Source organism: Oncorhynchus mykiss, chromosome 23 (assembly GCF_013265735.2).
Source record: "Oncorhynchus mykiss isolate Arlee chromosome 23, USDA_OmykA_1.1, whole genome shotgun sequence".
NCBI lineage: Eukaryota > Metazoa > Chordata > Actinopteri > Salmoniformes > Salmonidae > Oncorhynchus > Oncorhynchus mykiss.
The window spans coordinates 2,151,610-2,164,655 of record NC_048587.1 but is presented as its reverse complement, the minus strand read 5'-3'; the positions used below and the strand labels follow the sequence as shown (position 1 = coordinate 2,164,655).

Genomic DNA, 13,046 nt, shown 5'->3' with positions numbered 1-13,046 from the left:
GAGCAGTGATACTAGCCAGAGCAGTGATACTAGCCAGAGCAGTGATACTATCCAGGGCAGTGATACTAGCCAAAGCAGTTATACTAGCCAGGGCAGTGATACTATCCAGGGCAGTGATACTATCCAGGGCAGTGATACTATCCAGGGCAGCGATACTATCCAGGGCAGCGATACTATCCAGAGCAGTGATACTAGCCAGAGCAGTGATAATATCCAGGGCAGTGATACTAGCCAGGGCAGTGATACTAGCAGTGATACTATCCAGGGCAGTGATACTAGCCAGAGTAGTGATACTAGCAGTGATACTATCCAGGGCAGTGATACTATCCAGAATAGTGATACTATCCAGGGCAGTGATACTATCCAGAGGAGTTACACTATCCAGAGCAGTGATACTATCCAGAGCAGTGATACTAGCCAGAGCAGTGATACTAGCCAGAGCAGTGATAATATCCAGGGCAGTGATACTAGCCAGTGTAGTGATACTAGCAGTGATACTATCCAGGGCAGTGATACTAGCCAGAGTAGTGATACTAGCAGTGATACTATCCAGGGCAGTGATACTATCCAGGGCAGTGACACCAGCCAGAGCAGTGATACTATCCAGGGCAGTGATACTATCCAGAGCAGTGATAATATCCAGGGCAGTGATACTATCCAGAGCAGTGATACTAGCAGTGATACTATCCAGAGTAGTGATACTATCCAGAGTAGTGATACTATCCAGGGCAGTGATACTATCCAGGGCAGTGATACTAGCCAGAGTAGTGATACTAGCAGTGATACTATCCAGGGCAGTGACACCAGCCAGAGCAGCGATACTATCCAGGGCAGTGATACTATCCAGAGCAGTGATACTAGCAGTGATACTATCCAGAGTAGTGATACTATCCAGGGCAGTGATACTATCCAGGGCAGTGATACTAGCAGTGATACTAGCCAGAGTAGTGATCCTATCCAGAGTAGTGATACTAGCCAGAGCAGTGATACTAGCCAGGGCAGTGATACTATCCAGAGTAGTGATACTATCCAGGGCAGTGATACTAGCAGTGATACTATCTAGGGCAGTGATACTAGCCAGGGCAGTGAAACTAGCAGTGATACTATCCAGGGCAGTGATACTAGCAGTGATACTAGCCAGGGCAGTGATACTAGCCAGGGCAGTGATACTAGCCAGGGCAGTGATAATAGCCAGGGCAGTGATACTAGCCAGGGCAATGATACTGGCAGTGATACTAGCCAGAGTAGTGATACTATCCAGAGCAGTGATACTATCCAGGGCAGTGATACTATCCAGAGTAGTGATACTAGCCAGAGGAGTGATACTAGCCAGGGCAGTGATACTAGCCAGAGTAATGATACTAGCAGTGATACTATCCAGGGCAGTGATACTATCCAGGGCAGTGACACCAGCCAGAGCAGTGATACTATCCAGGGCAGTGATACTATCCAGAGCAGTGATACTATCCAGAGCAGTGATACTAGCAGTGATACTAGCCAGAGTAGTGATACTATCCAGGGCAGTGATACTAGCCAGGGCAGTGATACTAGCAGTGATACTAGCCAGGGCAGTGATACTAGCCAGGGCAGTGATACTAGCAGTGATACTAGCCAGGGCAGTGATACTAGCCAGGGCAGTGATACTAGGACAGGACTGCTGCTCCCTCTCTCTACAGTCTGGTGGTCTCCACCACCGCTCTCTCTACAGCCCGGTGGTCTCCACCGCCGCTCTCTCTACAGCCCGGTGGTCTCCACCGCCTCTCTCTCTACAGCCCGGTGGTCTCCACCGCCGCTCTCTCTCTACAGCCCGGTGGTCTCCACCAGCGCTCTCTACAGCCTGGTGGTCTCCACCGCCGCTCTCTACAGCCCGGTGGTCTCCACCAGCGCTCTCTCTACAGCCCGGTGGTCTCCACCAGCGCTCTCTCTACAGCCCGGTGGTCTCCACCAGCGCTCTCTCTACAGCCCGGTGGTCTCCACCAGCGCTCTCTACAGCCCGGTGGTCTCCACCGCCGCTCTCTCTACAGCCCGGTGGTCTCCACCGCCGCTCTCTCTACAGCCCGGTGGTCTCCACCAGCGCTCTCTCTACAGCCCGGTGGTCTCCACCAGCGCTCTCTCTACAGCCCGGTGGTCTCCACCAGCGCTCTCTCTACAGCCCGGTGTTCTCCACCAGCGCTCTCTCTACAGCCCGGTGTTCTCCACCAGCGCTCTCTCTACAGCCCGGTGTTCTCCACCGCCGCTCTCTCTACAGCCCGGTGGTCTCCACCGCCGCTCTCTCTCTACAGCCCGGTGGTCTCCACCACCGCTCTCTCTCTACAGCCCGGTGGTCTCCACCGCCGCTCTCTCTACAGCCCGGTGGTCTCCACCGCCGCTCTCTCTACAGCCCGGTGGTCTCACCGCCACTCTCTCTACAGCCCGGTGGTCTCCACCGCCGCTCTCTCTCTACAGCCCGGTGGTCTCCACCGCCGCTCTCTCTCTACAGCCCGGTGGTCTCCACCGCCGCTCTCTCTCTACAGCCCGGTGGTCTCCACCGCCGCTCTCTCTCTACAGCCCGGTGGTCTCCACCGCCGCTCTCTCTCTACAGCCCGGTGGTCTCCACCGCCGCTCTCTCTCTACAGCCCGGTGGTCTCCACCGCCGCTCTCTCTCTACAGCCCGGTGGACTCCACCGCCGCTCTCTCTCTACAGCCCGGTGGTCTCCACCACCGCTCTCTCGCTACAGCCAAGTCAGAGACAAAGCAACAACGAATATTGCACACAGTGGTGCAGTAGGACCCAAATAGTCACCATGGACTGTATCTCCAGTTCTCCACCAACTAAAAGCACTGGAGATGAAGCTAGTGAATGAGGAAACATCTGAAGGGAGGAACTAGAGACTGACTGACCTGTCCCTGTCTCCAACACTCTCTGAACAGCTTCCAGTTGCCAGGGTGTCGATGGTCTTTCAGCCAGAGCAGTCTGCGATCATACAACCAGCAGTGGGGGATGTCAGCATGGAGCTGCAGGGCCTTCTCTAGCTGAGGCTTGGGTTCAGGAAGCTCTTCTGTCCCCGTCCCAGGCTTAGGACCTGTCCCCGTCCCAGGGTTAGGACCTGTCCCAGGGTTAGGACCTGTCCCAGGGTTAGGACCTGTCCCTGTCCCAGGGTTAGGACCTGTCCCAGGGTTAGGACCTGTCCCAGTCCCAGGGTTAGGACCAGTCCCAGGGTTAGGACCTGTCCCAGGGTTAGGACCTGTCCCAGTCCCAGGGTTAGGACCTGTCCCAGTCCCAGGCTGCTTCTTCCTCTCGATCCTCTCCGTCTTCACCTCCCTGTCCTCTGTAGTGGTGGTGGTGGCCTCCAGCTTCAGACTCAGCTTGGCTCCTCGGCTGGCAGGGATTTTGTTCTCCACCACGGACGCGATGATGTCATCCAGGATGTTGGGCATGCTACGGCCGCTCTTCCCCATCTGGAGAGGAGAGATACAGCATCAGGGCATGGGAATCAGTATGTTGAAATAATACTGTGTTATTCCCTCCATACAGCAAGATAATGGTGGACTGGGTGTGTGTCTCTCTGTCCCGGGCCACGTACCTGTGCTGCGGTGGAGTATACAGGAGCGAAGGCCATGCCAGCATCAGTAGAGCCCAGACGTAGTTTACCAGCGGTGGTCGTCAGGAGGTCTCTTAGAGTAGAGCCCTGTTCTGTGATGTTAGACACCAGGCTAGACGCTTTACAGTGGAGAGACTCCAGGCTACTGACCTTCTCCTCCTTGCCCACCTTACCCAGAGGAGACTCCTTGTTTTCTACACCAGAGACAAGACATATCAGTTACAATTCATCATCATCACACCAGTAACAACTAACCTCTAGAGATATCTGGTATTTATCATCATCATCATCACACCAGTAACAACTAACCTCTAGAGATATCTGGTATTTATCATCATCACACCAGTAACAACTAACCTCTAGAGATATCTGGTATTTATCATCATCATCACACCAGTAACAACTAACCTCTAGAGATATCTGGTATTTATCATCATCATCACACCAGTAACAACTAACCTCTAGAGATATCTGGTATTTATCATCATCACACCAGTAACAACTAACCTCTAGAGATATCTGGTATTTATCATCATCATCACACCAGTAACAACTAACCTCTAGAGATATCTGGTATTTATCATCATCATCACACCAGTAACAACTAACCTCTAGAGATATCTGGTATTTATCATCATCACACCAGTAACAACTAACCTCTAGAGATATCTGGTATTTATCATCATCATCACACCAGTAACAACTAACCTCTAGAGATATCTGGTATTTATCATCATCATCATCACACCAGTAACAACTAACCTCTAGAGATATCTGGTATTTATCATCATCACACCAGTAACAACTAACCTCTAGAGATATCTGGTATTTATCATCATCATCACACCAGTAACAACTAACCTCTAGAGATATCTGGTATTTATCATCATCATCACACCAGTAACAACTAACCTCTAGAGATATCTGGTATTTATCATCATCATCACACCAGTAACAACTAACCTCTAGAGATATCTGGTATTTATCATCATCATCACACCAGTAACAACTAACCTCTAGAGATATCTGGTATTTATCATCATCATCACACCAGTAACAACTAACCTCTAGAGATATCTGGTATTTATCATCATCATCATCACACCAGTAACAACTAACCTCTAGAGATATCTGGTATTTATCATCATCATCACACCAGTAACAACTAACCTCTAGAGATATCTGGTATTTATCATCATCATCACACCAGTAACAACTAACCTCTAGAGATATCTGGTATTTATCATCATCATCATCACACCAGTAACAACTAACCTCTAGAGATATCTGGTATTTATCATCATCACACCAGTAACAACTAACCTCTAGAGATATCTGGTATTTATCATCATCATCACACCAGTAACAACTAACCTCTAGAGATATCTGGTATTTATCATCATCATCATCACACCAGTAACAACTAACCTCTAGAGATATCTGGTATTTATCATCATCATCACACCAGTAACAACTAACCTCTAGAGATATCTGGTATTTATCATCATCATCACACCAGTAACAACTAACCTCTAGAGATATCTGGTATTTATCATCATCATCACACCAGTAACAACTAACCTCTAGAGATATCTGGTATTTATCATCATCACACCAGTAACAACTAACCTCTAGAGATATCTGGTATTTATCATCATCATCACACCAGTAACAACTAACCTCTAGAGATATCTGGTATTTATCATCATCATCACACCAGTAACAACTAACCTCTAGAGATATCTGGTATTTATCATCATCATCACACCAGTAACAACTAACCTCTAGAGATATCTGGTATTTATCATCATCACACCAGTAACAACTAACCTCTAGAGATATCTGGTATTTATCATCATCATCACACCAGTAACAACTAACCTCTAGAGATATCTGGTATTTATCATCATCATCATCACACCAGTAACAACTAACCTCTAGAGATATCTGGTATTTATCATCATCATCACACCAGTAACAACTAACCTCTAGAGATATCTGGTATTTATCATCATCATCACACCAGTAACAACTAACCTCTAGAGATATCTGGTATTTATCATCATCATCACACCAGTAACAACTAACCTCTAGAGATATCTGGTATTTATCATCATCATCACACCAGTAACAACTAACCTCTAGAGATATCTGGTATTTATCATCATCATCACACCAGTAACAACTAACCTCTAGAGATATCTGGTATTTATCATCATCACACCAGTAACAACTAACCTCTAGAGATATCTGGTATTTATCATCATCATCACACCAGTAACAACTAACCCTAAACCCTGAGCCCTAAACAGGAGGGTTAGAACGCTGCTGTATAACTACAATCATACTGAGCCCTAAACAGGAGGGTTGGAACGCTGCTGTATAACTACAGTCATACTGAACCCTAAACAGGAGGGTTGGAATGCTGCTGTATAACTACAGTCATACTGAACCCTAAACAGGAGGGTTGGAACGCTGCTGTAAAACTACAGTCATACTGAGCCCTAAACAGGAGGGTTGGAACGCTGCTGTATAACTGCAGTCATACTGAGCCCTAAACAGGAGGGTTGGAACGCTGCTGTATAACTACAGTCATACTGAACCCTAAACAGGAGGGTTGGAACGCTGCTGTATAACTACAGTCATACTGAACCCTAAACAGGAGGGTTGGAACGCTGCTGTATAACTGCAGTCATACTGAACCCTAAACAGGAGGGTTGGAACGCTGCTGTATAACTACAGTCATACTGAGCCCTAAACAGGAGGGTTGGAACGCTGCTGTATAACTACAGTCATACTGAACCCTAAACAGGAGGGTTGGAACGCTGCTGTATAACTACAGTCATACTGAACCCTAAACAGGAGGGTTGGAACGCTGCTGTATAACTACAGTCATACTGAACCCTAAACAGGAGGGTTGGAACGCTGCTGTATAACTGCAGTCATACTGAGCCCTAAACAGGAGGGTGGGAACGCTGCTGTATAACTACAGTCATACTGAGCCCTAAACAGGAGGGTTGGAACGCTGCTGTATAACTACAGTCATACTGAACCCTAAACAGGAGGGTTGGAACGCTGCTGTATAACTGCAGTCATACTGAACCCTAAACAGGAGGGTTGGAACGCTGCTGTATAACTGCAGTCATACCGAACCCTAAACAGGAGGGTTGGAACGCTGCTGTATAACTAGTCATACTGAGCCCTAAACAGGAGGTTGGGAACGCTGCTGTATAACTACAGTCATACTGAACCCTAAACAGGAGGGTTGGAACGCTGCTGTATAACTACAGTCATACTGAACCCTAAACAGGAGGGTTGGAACGCTGCTGTATAACTACAGTCATACTGAGCCCTAAACAGGAGGGTTGGAACGCTGCTGTATAACTACAGTCATACTGAACCCTAAACAGGAGGGTTGGAACGCTGCTGTATAACTACAGTCATACTGAACCCTAAACAGGAGGGTTGGAACGCTGCTGTATAACTGCAGTCATACTGAGCCCTAAACAGGAGGGTTGGAACGCTGCTGGCAGCCTGACAAGAACACAAACTAGACACACACTTAGAGGAAAGTTCTCAGCGGGCCGGGCTAACAGTCAGATTGACCAGCAGACAGAGTGCGCTACCGTGATGTACCTTTCTTATCTTCCTGTGACTTCTGTTCAGTCAGGTCAGCCAGGAAGTGGAGAGGGCTCTGGGACTCCGGGGGAGTCAGTTTGGAGTCAGAGGAGGTGTCCGAGGCAGGGCTGGAGCCTCCGTTAGTCTCAGCTTTACCCTGGATGGGGTTCAGCTGCCCAGTCTCTGTCTTCACGTTACATAGAGAGATCTTGTTGCTGTGGTTTAACACGTTCTGGAGAACCTGACCAGGAGAGACAGGTCAACAACAACACGTCACAGACTACACAGGTCCACAACAACACATCACAGACTACACAGGTCAACAATAACACGTCACAGACTACACAGGTCCACAACAACACATCACAGACTACACAGGTCAACAATAACACGTCACAGACTACACAGGTCAACAACAACACGTCACAGACTACACAGGTCAACAACAACACATCACAGACACACTGTTCAACAGACTACACCGAGCTCTAACTAGTCTACATTACTGAGCTAACAGACAGAGCTCTAACTAGTTTACATCACTGAGCTAACAGACAGAGCTCTAACTAGTCTATATTACTGAGCTAACAGACAGAGCTCTAACTAGTCTACATTACTGAGCTAACAGACAGAGCTCTAACTAGTCTATATTACTGAGTTAACAGACAGAGCTCTAACTAGTCTATATTACTGAGTTAACAGACAGAGCTCTAACTAGTTTACATCACTGAGTTAACAGACAGAGCTCTAACTAGTCTATATTACTGAGTTAACAGACAGAGCTCTAACTAGTCTATATTACTGAGCTAACAGACAGAGCTCTAACTAGTCTATATTACTGAGCTAACAGACAGAGCTCTAACTAGTCTACATTACTGAGCTAACAGACAGAGCTCTAACTAGTCTATATTACTGAGTTAACAGACAGAGCTCTAACTAGTCTATATTATTGAGCTAACAGACAGAGCTCTAACTGTTCTATATTAATGAGCTAACAGACAGAGCTCTAACTAGTCTACATTACTGAGCTAACAGACAGAGCTCTAACTAGTCTATATTACTGAGTTAACAGACAGAGCTCTAACTAGTCTATATTACTGAGTTAACAGACAGAGCTCTAACTAGTCTATATTACTGAGCTAACAGACAGAGCTCTAACTGGTCTATATTACTGAGCTAACAGAGGTCTAACTAGTCTATATTACTGAGCTAACAGACAGAGCTCTAGATTCCAGAGCAGGACAGAGGATGGGTTTGGCAGTACTGGGTTTGGCAGTACTAGATTTGGCAGTACTAGATTTGGCAGTACTGGGTTTGGCAGTACTGGGTTTGGCAGTACTAGATTTGGCAGTACTGGGTTTGGCAGTACTGGGTTTGGCAGTACTGGGTTTGGCAGTACTGGGTTTGGCAATACTGGGTTTGGCAATACTGGGGTTGGCAGTACTGGGTTTGGCAATACTGGGGTTGGCAGTACTGGGGTTGGCAGTACTGGAAACCTTGAATGTGCATCCCAAATACCACCTTACTCCCATGTAGTGAATATGGTGCAATAGGGCTCTGGTCAAAAGTAGTGCACTATATAGGGAATAGGGTTCTATAGGGCCCTGGTCTATAGTAGTGCACTATATAGGGAATAGGGTTGTATAGAGCTCTGGTCAACAGTAGTGTATTATATAGGGAATATGGTTCTATAGAGCCCTGGTCTAAAGTAGTGAATTATATAGGGAATAGGGTTCTATAGAGCCCTGGTCTAAAGTAGTGCACTATATAGGGAATAGGGTTCCATAGAGCTCTGGTCTAAAGTAGTGCACTATATAGGGAATAGGGTTCCATAGAGCTCTGGTCTAAAGTAGTGCACTACGTAGGGAATAGGGTTCCATAGAACTCTGGTCTAAAGTAGTGCACTATGTAGGGAATAGGGTGCCATAGGGCCCTGGTCTAAAGTAGTGCACTATGTAGGGAATAGGGTTCCACTTGGGAAGCAGCAGAAACAGAGCAGCAGCAGTGTATCTCCATACCTGAGAGACTCCGTTGGTAGCAGGCAGCTTGCTGAGTAGAGGGTTGTGTTTCCCAGTACAGACACAGGGAGACCTGATGCTGTACTTCTCCCTGAACAGATGCATGGCGCTCACCACCTCTGTCAGAACTGCACAACAGACCACTGGTCATTAGTACACACTTCTGTCAGCATGTTAGACCTACACAGTTTTACTGTCAGAGGAGAACAATGTAATGGAGTCCTGTCTTGTGTTTTACTTTAACTCGGTGTTGTAATGGAGTCCTTCCTGTCTTGTAGTTTAACTCTGTGTTGTAATGGAGTCCTGTCTTGAGTTGTAGTTTAACTCTGTGTTGTAATGGAGTCCTGTCTTGAGTTGTGCTTTAACTCTGTATTGTAATGGAGTCCTGTCTTGAGTTGTACTTTAACTCTGTGTTGTAATGGAGTCCTGTCATGTAGTTTAACTGTGTGTTGTAATGGAGTCCTGTCTTGTAGTTTAACTCTGTGTTGTAATGGAGTCCTGTCTTGAGTTGTACTTTAACTCTGTGTTGTAATGGAGTCCTGTCTTGTAGTTTAACTCTGTGTTGTAATGGAGTCCTGTCTTGTGTTTTACTTTAACTCTATGTTGTAATGGAGTCCTGTCTTGTGTTTTACTTTAACTCTGTGTTGTAATGGAGTCTTGTCTTGAGTTGTACTTTAACTCTGTGTTGTAATGGAGTCCTGTCTTGTGTTGTAATGGAGTCCTGTCTTGTGTTTTACTTTAACTCTGTGTTGTAATGGAGTCTTGTCTTGAGTTGTACTTTAACTCTGTGTTGTAATGGAGTCCTGTCTTGTCTTTTAGTTTAACTCTGTGTTGTAATGGAGTCCTGTCTTGTAGTTTAACTCTGTGTTGTAATGGAGTCCTGTCTTGTAGTTTAACTCTGTGTTGTAATGGAGTCCTGTCTTGTAGTTTAACTCTGTGTTGTAATGGAGTCCTGTCTTGTAGTTTAACTCTGTGTTGTAATGGAGTCCTGTCTTGTAGTTTAACTCTGTTGTAATGGAGTCCTGTTTTGTGTTGTACTTTCCTAACTGAATAATGAAAGCTATTCCAGCCCAGGCTGAGGTCCAGACAGAGAGAGAGGAACAGAAATCATTGGTTCCTACCAGTTCCTGGGATAATCTGTGTTGGCATCAAGTACTTGTGACCATGCTGCTGTCCCTTGACACACTTCAGCCAGGCGTACAGCTCTTTGTCTGGAGAAACAACAAAACACACATTACTAACCAACAAACCCTGTCAGGTCTCCATGGAAACCCCGTCTGGCTGCTTCCCAAACGCTACTCTAGTCCCTTTATAGTGCACTACTTTGACCAGGGCTCTGTGGGTGTTGGAGTGGTCCACTATGAAGGGAATAGGGTCCCATTTGGGTCTCAGCCACTACATGGGAACAGACCATGTTGATGTTCCACCCCTCTCTCAGGAGTTTACAGGTTCAACTGGAGAATTAGGATGAATCCTCTGCTGCTGCTTCTCAACATGGGGAATCATATCAACTAGAACAACACTGTTAATGCTAATAACACACTGTCTGCTGTAGGAGCTGTGATGGATGGGGTTTCACACTCTGTAGGAGCTGTGATGGATGGGGTTTCACACTCTGTAGGAGCTGTGATGGATGGGGTTTCACTCTGTAGGAGCTGTGATGGATGGGGTTTCACACTCTGTAGGAGCTGTGATGGATGGGGTTTCACACTCTAGGAGCTGTGATGGATGGGGTTTCACACTCTGTAGGAGCTGTGATGGATGGGGTTTCACACTCTGTAGGAGCTGTGATGGATGGGGTTTCACACTCTGTAGGAGCTGTGATGGGTGGGGTTTCACACTCTCTAGGAGCTGTGATGGATGGGGTTTCACACTCTCTAGGAGCTGTGATGGATGGGGTTTCACACTCTCTAGGAGCTGTGATGGATGGGGTTTCACACTCTGTAGGAGCTGTGATGGATGGGGTTTCACACTCTGTAGGAGCTGTGATGGATGGGGTTTCACACTCTCTAGGAGCTGTGATGGATGGGGTTTCACACTCTCTAGGAGCTGTGATGAATGGGGTTTCACACTCTCTAGGAGCTGTGATGGATGGGGTTTCACACTCTCTAGGAGCTGTGATGAATGGGGTTTCACACTCTAGGAGCTGTGATGGATGGGGTTTCACACTCTAGGAGCTGTGATGGATGGGGTTTCACACTCTAGGAGCTGTGATGGATGGGGTTTCACACTCTGTAGGAGCTGTGATGGATGGCGTTTCACACTCTCTAGGAGCTGTGATGGATGGGGTTTCACACTCTCTAGGAGCTGTGATGGATGGGGTTTCACACTCTCTAGGAGCTGTGATGGATGGGGTTTCACACTCTCTAGGAGCTGTGATGGATGGGGTTTCACACTCTCTAGGAGCTGTGATGGATGGGGTTTCACACTCTCTAGGAGCTGTGATGGATGGGGTTTCACACTCTCTAGGAGCTGTGATGGATGGGGTTTCACACTCTCTAGGAGCTGTGATGGATGGGGTTTCACACTCTCTAGGAGCTGTGATGGATGGGGTTTCACACTCTCTAGGAGCTGTGATGGATGGGGTTTCACTCTGTAGGAGCTGTGATGGATGGGGTTTCACACTCTCTAGGAGCTGTGATGGATGGGGTTTCACACTCTCTAGGAGCTGTGATGGATGGGGTTTCACACTCTCTAGGAGCTGTGATGGATGGGGTTTCACACTCTCTAGGAGCTGTGATGGATGGGGTTTCACACTCTCTAGGAGCTGTGATGGATGGGGTTTCACACTCTCTAGGAGCTGTGATGGATGGGGTTTCACACTCTCTAGGAGCTGTGATGGATGGGGTTTCACACTCTCTAGGAGCTGTGATGGATGGGGTTTCACTCTGTAGGAGCTGTGATGGATGGGGTTTCACACTCTCTAGGAGCTGTGATGGATGGGGTTTCACACTCTCTAGGAGCTGTGATGGATGGGGTTTCACACTCTCGGAGCTGTGATGGATGGGGTTTCACACTCTCTAGGAGCTGTGATGGATGGGGTTTCACACTCTCTAGGAGCTGTGATGGATGGGGTTTCACACTCTCTAGGAGCTGTGATGGATGGGGTTTCACACTCTCTAGGAGCTGTGATGGATGGGGTTTCACACTCTCTAGGAGCTGTGATGGATGGGGTTTCACACTCTCTAGGAGCTGTGATGGATGGGGTTTCACACTCTCTAGGAGCTGTGATGGATGGGGTTTCACACTCTCTAGGAGCTGTGATGGATGGGGTTTCACACTCTCTAGGAACTGTGATGGATGGGGTTTCACACTCTCTAGGAGCTGTGATGGATGGGGTTTCACACTCTCTAGGAGCTGTGATGGATGGGGTTTCACACTCTCTAGGAGCTGTGATGGATGGGGTTTCACACTCTCTAGGAGCTGTGATGGATGGGGTTTCACACTCTGTAGGAGCTGTGATGGATGGGGTTTCACACTCTCTAGGAGCTGTGATGGATGGGGTTTCACACTCTGTAGGAGCTGTGATGGATGGGGTTTCACACTCTGTAGGAGCTGGAGGGTTGCCGTCCAGACAGACAGAGGGAGTCATGTTTATTTCACCTGTTGAGGTAATAAAATATGTTTCCCATGCCAATAAAGCCCTTTGAATTGGAGACAGAGACACAGAGAGACAGAGACAGAAGCACACAGTCAGTCCCCTACCACTACTATAGCAGGCAGTAGTGGGCAGGCTGGGTACAGCAGATATGACATGTCTGTCTGTCGTCATGGTGATTTACATCTGCCCAGGGCCCTGTGACCAACCATCAGAACTACGACACAATGT

At 47.3% G+C, this 13,046-nt stretch overlaps 1 protein-coding gene across 9 annotated transcripts in view; it reads right to left on the bottom strand.

The window, feature by feature from the left end:
- LOC110512159 (probable JmjC domain-containing histone demethylation protein 2C) overlaps positions 1–13,046 on the bottom strand; it is a 268,260-nt gene that overhangs the window by 38,357 nt on the left and 216,857 nt on the right. For 8 of the 9 annotated variants that reach the window (XM_036959745.1, XM_036959750.1, XM_036959749.1 and 5 more), the window contains 5 exons: positions 10,339–10,428; positions 9,218–9,345; positions 7,218–7,440; positions 3,564–3,775; positions 2,881–3,438 (listed from right to left, as the gene is read on the bottom strand). In XM_036959745.1, the coding sequence (XP_036815640.1) occupies positions 2,881–3,438; positions 3,564–3,775; positions 7,218–7,440; positions 9,218–9,345; positions 10,339–10,428 (1,211 nt within the window). The remainder of the gene's footprint in view (positions 1–2,880; positions 3,439–3,563; positions 3,776–7,217; positions 7,441–9,217; positions 9,346–10,338; positions 10,429–13,046) is intronic. The other variant, XM_036959751.1, reaches the window with a different exon arrangement.